The following is a 9,236-nucleotide window of genomic DNA, read 5'->3' as shown; positions in this document are numbered from 1 at the left end:
CTCCAGCTCTTTAATGTCTTGCACAAATGGATCAAGTATTTTATTAAAGCCATATGTTTTAATGTCTTGGGCATGGAATAAAGCGACCAAATAAATATTAAGCAGCAATGAGTTGTATGTATTCCCTTTTTACTCCCCAACGGATTTGCGCATTCAAAATCATCATAGAAAAGTTGCAACTGAATTGCATGCTTCTGTTTTGAAAATAAAGGATGACTCTTGAAAAGATCTCCATCACAAAAGTCATTAAGAAGATCTTGTCTTGAACTGGAATGACTCTGAATCATCTCTTTTATGTTAGGGTGTTTGTAAATGAAGTCTAATGTTTTCAGGTTCCAGTAGTCCGATTGCGCCGTGTATCAAATCTTGTACCAAGAACACATTCAACGGGTTCCACCCTTCCCCACTTCTCTGTGAAATACTGCCTTCTCTTAGTTTCAGAATTTAAGACACCAAAAGGATTTTCAATTTTTTCAAAGCACTGATCAATTTTACACTCAACCTCACTTTTGATAGGTTCCTGTAAAGATAGACACTGCTTCACAGATTCTTTTGCTTGATTATGGATATCATCAACAATCTCTTCCATTGAAGTAACCAAAGAGTTAATGATTGTTTCACCTACACCTGCCACTTTAAGTTCAGCCACTGTTGCAGCACAGCTGTCCACAAGACTCTTATTAAGAAGGACTGGGTCAGAAGGGGCACTGTTTGATGGAAAGTCATCAACAAAACTTCCGGCTAAATCTTCAGTTGTAGAGGGGCCTTCACCAGGACCATGTGCTTTAAGATGCTTTCGAAACCCAGAAAAAGTACCAAAGAAATGAGAACAACCAGGCTGACCACATTTTAGATGAAGTGTCTTTCCTGAACAAAGTCCGTGGATCATCTTTAAGTGCTTAATTAGTGAATTGGCATTTGCCTGAGGACCTTTGCAAATAAAACAAAACATCTCTGTATCAAATCAGTGCAAAATCAGAGTCTTCAAAATACATCTTTGCAGTATAGCATCAGAACCCTCCAAACCAAAGCATCTAAAGGTGTCAAAATCAGTGCAGCATCCGAGCTCTCATCTCTTTGACCCTAGGATTCACCTTGGTGGTAGCAGCATCAATCTGGTAAACAGCGGTTTGCAAGAAGTGGTAGACATTGGCCAGATCCCTGTCGTACGAAGTAGCGAAGATGAAATGAGCTTTAAAAAGCTCGTCAAAAGAGGCAAGAGAATCTGGTGACTGACACGGGATTGCATGTTTGTCAATCACAATGAAATATTTGTGTATGGCGCTCCTCTTGGTCCCCACAGCCAGTAGATAGGGTTGGCGGCTCTCTGTGATGCTGTCCAGATGCCCCTCAACACTGGTCCCAGTCTGTGACAAGAAAACTTAATTAGTCTTGCTATTAAAATTAATCTCTCAGAACAGCACCAAACTTCATCAACAGTATAAACACTGTCACAGAACGTAGTTCGAGGCATCAAACATCTGCCAGCGGTGCCTGGTTTTTTCCTACAGCACTCACCCTGCTCTCCTTGCTTGTTGTGGCACTCACCCTGCTCTCCTCTGCTGGGGGAGAGCAGGGTGAGTGTTCAGTTCAATTCAATTCAATTCAATTCAATTCAATTCAATTCAATTTTATTTGTATAGCGCCAAATCATAATATACATTATCTCAAGGCACTTTACAGGGTAAGGTCAAGACCTTACATTGTTACAGAGAAAAAACCCAACAGTTCCCACAACGAGCAAGCGCTTGGCGACAGGGGGGAGGAAAAACTCCCTTTTAACAGGAAGAAACCTCCAACAGAACCGGGCTCAGGGTGGACGTCTGCCTCGACCGGTTGGGTTTAGGAGAACATAAAAAGAGGGGGTGGGGGGAGGAGAGAGGAGAGAAGAGAGAGAGAGAGAGAGACCAGGAACAGCTGTGTAGGTAATGGTGTTATCAATAATAATGATGACAGGTAACAGTGGTTAATAGTAAAGATGAGTAGTGGTGGATCTGGATCCTGCTGCTCCCGAGGCAGAGATACCTGCAGAATGAGGACAGAGAGAGGGAGAGAGAGGAGAAGCACAAACTATGGGAGAGAAAAAAAAAGGTCTCTTAAAAAAAAAAAAAAAAAAAAAAAAAAAACAGGCAACGCTAGTAGATGTTTGATGCCTCGAACTACGTTCTGTGACTGTGTTTATACTGTTGATGAAGTTTGGTGCTGTTCTGAGCATTATTTGTGGCGGTCTGTGTGGCGACATGTCTGCAGTGTTTGGTCTCCGCTAAAATCACTACAACCAGAGAAAGCAACGATTGGCAGACTTCATCTCTTGGTGGGGGGTCTAACTCGCTGTCATGGTGTGTTACACCATGATTTAGACTTACGCTGGAATTTGGCGGAGAGCTTTCCTGGTCTCTTGTTGCGGCCATGAGGTGATGGTGGCATGAGGTGGATAAGGAGCAAGATGGAGGACATCTCACTGTCCCATCCTGAAAATACAAGAAAATTCTGAAAGACATTTTTACTAAAATGTTTATATTTTTGTTCCAAAACCATTTCCCTCTTTCATTATTATTATTTCTTTAATTTGAGTGTACCATCTTCCAGTTCTTCTGTTGTGGATTCAGTGTTATGAAGGAGCTTTGTTCAAGGACTTTCTGCCTGTAGTGAGTAGGCCACTTCTCCAGGAACTGAAATCCTGCTCTATCTGCAGACAAGATGGAATACAGAAAACAACATGGCATACATTGTTAATAGGTGCACCAGGGATGACCAGGAATGATTTAAAGTGAATGTTTAAAGTCATTTTTCATTTCAGCTCGATTTTAATGCAAGGCAGTTTAAGAGCGACATACCATTCCCGTGATGTCAAGAAATCTCGGAAAGGTGGTGAATATTTCAGAGGACTTCACTGGGTCATGAACCATTTATTGGCGATGGGTGAAGGTCTGTTTCATCTTCTCCTTGATGACTGCATGACTGCATGACTTCATCAGTTGTATGCCTCATTAGAGTGATGGCCTCACGACACTGGGTTTCTGTGGTTAGCTGATTTTCCTTACTGAAGGGGGTTCTGTCACCAGATTCTGGACCACCTGTAACAGTGATCAGTGAACAGTGAAACCACATACTGAATTAAGAAAAATCTAACTACACTAAAAATCATGTACCTGTCAGTGGCTGAGGGTTTCTTTTCTTTTGTCCCTCTGAGGCTTCTTTTTGAAGCGTTTTCACTCTCCATGCAAGAAATCCACTCCCATCTACTGGATTGTAATACTGCTCCTAAAAACCAAGAAAGTGTTTTATTTTTCCTCCTTAAAAAACTAACACATGTCCTTGTCTGGAGAATTGCTAAAATCAAGGTCAACCAGTCTGACATCTGCTGTGTTCAACCTGTTGAAGTTAGGAGAAAGGGTCAGCATACAGAAATATAAAAGGGATTGTTCACCCAAAATTCAAATTTCACTCATAATCTACACACCCTCATGTCGACTAAGGGTTACTAAGACTAAGGCAGCACTGCACTGCCATGACGGTAGCAAACGGGGGTCACTTTTCTTCGTCCAAAATGACACACCAAAAAACATCCAAATATTTCCATACTGCTCACCTGTAATGTTCCTCTTGTATTGAAGCCCCGACATGAGAAATTGTTCCGAAAAAAAAAGTCTATATTTTAAGCTTGTTTGTAGCGGAAGCTCCCAGTGTCTCAGTTCACTGCTCTTCCTGTGTCACCCAGTTCACGGCTCCGCCGGTGTCTTGCACTGCGCTACCGTCATATGGCAGTGCAGTGCTGCGCCGAGCCCCCCTGTAACTCCGAGAAGGCACGGATGACCCTGAAACTTCCCCCAACCCTTAGTCGACATGAAGGTGAGTAGATAATGAGTGAAATTTGAATTTTGGGTGAACTGTCCCTTTAATATTTAGTTGAAATCTCACTCGGTTTTTTGATCAATACCAGAAGTAATGAGTAAAGAGGTTAGACTTGTTTTATGTACTTACATAGCCCAGAGTGCCCTGGGGATCGGCCAGGTATGGAAACAAGGCAGTGATGCCCTTTGCGTAGTCCTCTTTAACACGCCTTGAAGGGCTCGTCCTACAGTGCGCACACACACACACACACACACACACACACACACGTATGAGATCCAAACAAAAGTACTGCTATGCCGATGCCTACTGCACTTGGTCTGCACTAAATAAAACAATAAATGTTAGGGTTGGATGTTAATTACATGACAACATACCCATGTTCACTCGCCATGTGTGCAACCAATATTTTCACCATGTCGCGTCTTCTGGAATCTGTTAGGCTCTTTTTCCGAGCGTACTCTGTAAGGATCCTCTCTCCTCCAGGTTTCTCCCTCAGAATGTTTTCAATCATCTAAGTGTGAGGGGAAAAAAGAGGGGAGGGACACAGGGATTTCTCCGGATACTCCGGATTTGGTGGCCAATTACATTTACAGTGACAAAAATGTAAACCATGCCCCTTATTTCTCTGTAAATTTACATGGCCATTTCTCCCCCTTACCCTTTTATCAGAATCACCATCTTGATCTCTCCATCTGCAAAGCTTACCTGAGCGAGACAAGTCAGGTCAGCTCTGTTTCTTTGGGCAGGACTAGGCTGCAAAATGATGGAGTCATCAGAGTCCCCTTCATTTTCTGCACCAGAGCTGTGAAAGGAGCTGTTGCTGCTGGCAATGGAGTGGCTTGTAGAGGGGCTCACTGAATCTAGCATGTTGACATATCAGGTGTGATTATAACAAATTGTCATTAGCAGGATGGGATCATATGTGATAAGAGTAATGTAATAGATCAAGTTAGATTAGGATGGATCCACACACCAGGCTAGTCATTCCTCAGATGCTTTCTTAAGTGTCTGAAGAGGCATGTTTATTCAAAATGTCATGCAATGTGGATAAGTCTCTCTTTACTATGTTGCATTACAAGGTTAGTCAGGACTGCATGGATTATAAGACTCCAAGTTAACAAGTGACTCACCCTCAAAATCTGAGCCCTTGGGCAAAAAGACTTCAAGCACACCCAGGTCTGGTTTCATTAGAAGAAACGCAAACGCATCCTCATCAACTTCAGTGTTCAAATCATCATAGACTTTTAAGTCCAAGGCAGGAATTTCAAATTTCTTGGAAACTGAAATCAAAAAAATATTGCACAAGATTGATATTCTGTTGTGCAATTAATCTTATTTTTATTTAAGGTCACATCTGTGTCACTTTAGAGCTGAACCACTTAAAACAATGATTTTATACTTAAGCTATAAAAAAAAAAACAGATATTCAAAAATAGCAGATCTGCAAGCTCATAGCACGAGTGCCGCACTATGAGCTTGTAGATTTGCATTTTTTTTTTTTTTTTTTAAATCATGAAGATTTTTGATCTTTGAATATACTTTTACAGCAAACATTTCTAACTCAAATCATTCTTTTTATCAGGGTACACGAAACAACATTTAGAGATGGGGGTTCCAAAATCAAATACATATACTTCTAAGGGTCCTTGACATAATAATAATAACGTCAAGGACGACAACTACCGTCTAAAACGCAGGGGGAGCGTTTTAATGATAATGACAATAATAAATATAAGACAGCACCACTAATTTACACGACACCCAGTAGGTTGTGCAATTTGTTTCACTCACCACACTCCAAAAATGATTTGTAGGTCAGTTGCCCTTCATAACAAATGTATTTCTGGCGGTCTCCGTACTTCACTCTTACAGCCTGCATCCTTTATGGGAAATAAAAAAAATAAAACAGTTACTAAGATGATATAGAGCACAACAAGTCATGAATTGAATGCTACAATTAGCTTAAGTATTACAAAAGCCCTATCTACAGGTAGGCTCGATGCCACTCTGCATTTGCATCTAATTAAATGCCGTTTGAAAGCTGGGTAAAATAATTATTTTTCTCGTAGGTGCTTCGAATGTGTTTACGTGCGTTTGAATTCACATACTTAACGTTACGGTGCTGTGCATACACCACAACACCCCATCTCTGAGCTGCTATTGAAAGAATGGTTGGGGAACCAGTTTCATTAAAACAAACAAAAAAAAAACAACTTGTGTTTTGTTGAATATCTCCACTAAAGGCCTAGTATACACCCAGAATATACTAAACATCAGCAACTAACAGCAAACAAATAAATTTTGTCAACATTTATCTTATATCAACAATAATAAATTATGTTTATTATTATCTATTAAATGCCTCAACTCAGAGTAAAATACACGTGCTTGCTAACGGTCCACACAAAAAAAACCCACTTACTAACCGAAGAACAAACTGGTAAAACGTCATGACTCAACTCAGAGTAAAACACACATGCTTGCTAACCGAACAGCAGAGAAAACAGTCCACATATACTAGACTGGTCCATAAAAAATTAAATTAAAACACACTTGCTAACCGAGGGCACCGACCTTGCACTGCTGGGATAGAAAATGGCGGCAGAAACGAAACCTAAGAAACATAAGTGGGCGTGTTCTTACTCCAATAGACTTTACTCTATTTTTTCCCTCCTACTCTAGTGGCCACTGGAAATAATTACAATCCAAAATTAGTAAAAATTACTCTTTTAGAGGAAAAAATTACTCTCTCATTTTTCCTGTGTACCTTCCTTCCTTTCAGTTCAAAGGAAAAGAAAAGTTTCAAGGTCATCCACGAATCTCCATACCTTTCCACACGTGACACATGTCACAGCAGCCTGGCATCAGGTTTTGATGAGCTGCTCTTTATGTAAATCAGATGAACTCATTTACATCTGAGGTCTCAGTAAATTGCAGTGATGATAGAAATGATCTGCTTGTGACAACTCTTTGAGTTGAAAGTCTTGATTTTCTGCTTCACCTCCAAGTCGTGACTGGAGTCCAGCCTTCTGTGTATTATAGTCTGTGTATTATAGGTCTACTATCAGCGAACACTTTATTAGGAACACCAGACTAATGCTGGTAGTTCTTCCCTTTGCTCTCATACAGCCTCAGTTCTTCATGTTATGGATTCAACAAGATGTTGGAAACTTTCCTCTGTGACTCTGCTCCATGTTGACATGACCACATCACATGAACATGGAACATATTATCTCTAAGAGGTGCTGCGCAGAATAAATGTGAGCATTATAATTAGGGCAAAACAATGTGATGGTAGTTGTGAATTGACATTTCCTTTTTGTTCTGGATGGAGCACGTGAAGGTGAGCAGTCATCGCATGGAGGATCTATTTATCACTGGATTTACTCACCAGCTCTTTGGAATATTCTAACTGGATTAATGTGTAACCAAGACCATCTTGCCAAATGGGACTTTTGTCTCCTTATGCTTGACTTTACATTGGGACATTGAACTTGCACTGACATTTTGAGTTTTTGATCAAAACTTTATATGGCAGATTCAGGCATTTGTTTCTTGTTTAGATTGTTTATTGTGGAGGCAATTTAAACTGTTTGATGATGATGAAACATGCATTAGTAACATTAGCTACTCTCACTTCCTGTCGACAACCCTGCCACCATCATCAAGTGAAATATGAAATATCTTCAAAACGAAGCAAGAGGAAGCAGGGAACACATTTTAATATTAAGTATCAAATGATCAACATCCACCCATTTATCAGCAAAGGCACAAACATTGTACATACGTCCTGTTTTGTTTATCTCTGCATAAGTTTTGTTCTGCATTTAATCAAGCTGAGTTCATTTTTCATGTTTTGTTTTATACAAAAATTAATTTTTTTTTCTCTCCTCTGAAGCCACTCACATGTCCTGGACATATCATTCACCCACTCCATCATCAGCTGCAAAAAACACAGTTTTCATCTGACACACATGCAGCCACGGCCACTCCAAAAAACATCTCAGTGCTTCTGTCCCAAATCTCCCTCCTGGAAAGCTTAAATTTGGCCAAAATTGCATCTCAAATCCAGTGGTGGGTGATTCAGACATGCGTCCTGAGTTGCTATCAATTGCATCAGCCAAAGTCGATGCTCCAGCTCTTGGTATGGTGGAGGAAGACTGAGCAGGTGTAACAGACACACTTACACAGCAACTGGAAACTGTGTCCTCTTGTTCTGTTCGTATTTTGGGCTTGTTATTGGAGAAGTGAAAAAAAACCTCACACATTTAAACTTTTTTTTTTTTTATTACTTTTTCTGGCTTTTTATACCTTTATCAATAAGTACAGTGAGAGAGAGAGAGAGGGAGGATGACGTGCAGCAAAGGGCTGCGAACCCCGGGTCGCTGTGGTTAGGACTAAGCCTTAACAGTACATGTTCTACCAGGTGAGCCACTGAGGCGCCCCTAAACAAATTTTTCATTCACATATTTTCCGACTGGCACCTTCTATATGGTGCCCAAGATCTAAACCAAGTGTTCATAAGTAGCAATTTATGTTGTTTCTATTATCCATGACCGTTCATTGTTATCATTGTCACCATGACAACAAAGATTGTCTAATGTTGAGGAAGTACTTATTTTAACCCAAATCACCATCTTTTACATTCACCGCTCTCAGTACAGTCCACATATTTATAACAGTAACCATGACAACCAAAGTGCAGTACACCTGCCGCTGTAGGGGCGCTCCTATGGGTGGTATCAGAGGGGTGAGAAAAATGACCTGTGTGGTTGTTCAGGTTGGAGGACTGGTTGAACTATTTATGCACTGCATTCCACCCACTGTTGAACACAGTGGGTGCCACAGCACACTCAGCACCCACTTTGACACACCAATAGCTGCATGTTAAGGCTGCCAATCTCCTGTTCTACCACATCCCAAAGGTGTTGGGATGGATCCAGGTCTGGAGACTGGGGAGACCAGTGAAGTTCACTGAACCAACTCTCATGTTGATGAAACCAGTTTGAGACAACTTTAGCTTTGTGACATGGAGAATTATCCTGCAGGAAGTAGCCATTAGAAGATGGTGAACAGACCATGATTGATTGGTATTAAGGCCCAAACTAAGTCAAGAAAACATCCCCCACACCATCACACCACCACCACCTGGACAGGTTGGTTCCATGGATTCAGACTCTGACCCAGATTCTGAATCCAGATCCATCAGACCAGGTCTTCAGCAGTCCAGTGTTGGTGAGTCTGAGTCCACTGCAGCCTCAGGTTTCAGTTCTTGGTGACAGGAAGTGGAACCGTGGACATGGTCTCTGCTGTTGTAGTCCATCCACCTCCAGGCTGACATGTTGTTCACTCTGAATCTTTTCTGCTCAGCACAGTTGTGA

The 9,236-nt window shown here is 41.1% G+C and overlaps 1 protein-coding gene across 3 annotated transcripts; it reads right to left on the bottom strand.

Moving 5' to 3' along the window:
• Positions 1–338: 338 nt before the first annotated feature.
• Positions 339–9,010, bottom strand: LOC139614207 (uncharacterized). Of its 3 annotated transcripts, none has more exons than XR_011686930.1 (11): positions 6,282–9,010; positions 5,647–5,735; positions 4,986–5,135; positions 4,561–4,715; positions 4,230–4,366; positions 3,985–4,078; positions 3,153–3,264; positions 2,838–3,077; positions 2,580–2,689; positions 2,367–2,471; positions 339–1,367 (listed from the first exon to the last, which is right to left on the bottom strand). XR_011686930.1 is itself a non-coding variant. In XM_071471387.1 (8 exons), the coding sequence occupies exons 1-8, from the start codon at positions 6,305–6,307 to the stop codon at positions 2,899–2,901; spliced, it is 942 nt and encodes a 313-aa protein (XP_071327488.1). In that variant the 5' UTR covers positions 6,308–9,010; the 3' UTR covers positions 2,793–2,898. The 3 variants fall into 3 exon arrangements, 1 of the variants encoding a protein (XP_071327488.1); XR_011686931.1 differs by lacking the exon at positions 339–1,367 and adding an exon at positions 1,387–2,025; XM_071471387.1 differs by lacking the exons at positions 339–1,367; positions 2,367–2,471; positions 2,580–2,689 and having other exon boundaries at positions 2,793–3,077.
• Positions 9,011–9,236: the final 226 nt, after the last annotated feature.

This window comes from Trachinotus anak, unplaced genomic scaffold (assembly GCF_046630095.1).
Source record: "Trachinotus anak isolate AG129_WGS33_773 ecotype Australia unplaced genomic scaffold, CSIRO_AGI_Tana_v1 ptg000033l, whole genome shotgun sequence".
Lineage (NCBI taxonomy): Eukaryota > Metazoa > Chordata > Actinopteri > Carangiformes > Carangidae > Trachinotus > Trachinotus anak.
The sequence above is the reverse complement of the archived record's forward strand: the minus strand, read 5'-3'. Positions and strand labels throughout refer to the sequence as shown.

What these genes read in the sequence shown, in the direction of transcription:
- LOC139614207 (XM_071471387.1), bottom strand. Translation starts at nt 6,307, where the DNA reads ATGACGTTTTACCAGTTTGTTCTTCG. An exon ending in CACATGGCGAGTGAACATGG is followed by an intron (nt 4,079 to 4,229) that starts GTATGTTGTCAT and finishes TGCGCACTGTAG; the next exon opens with GACGAGCCCTTCAAGGCGTG. An exon ending in CCCAGGGCACTCTGGGCTAT is followed by an intron (nt 3,265 to 3,984) that starts GTAAGTACATAA and finishes CTTGGTTTTTAG; the next exon opens with GAGCAGTATTACAATCCAGT.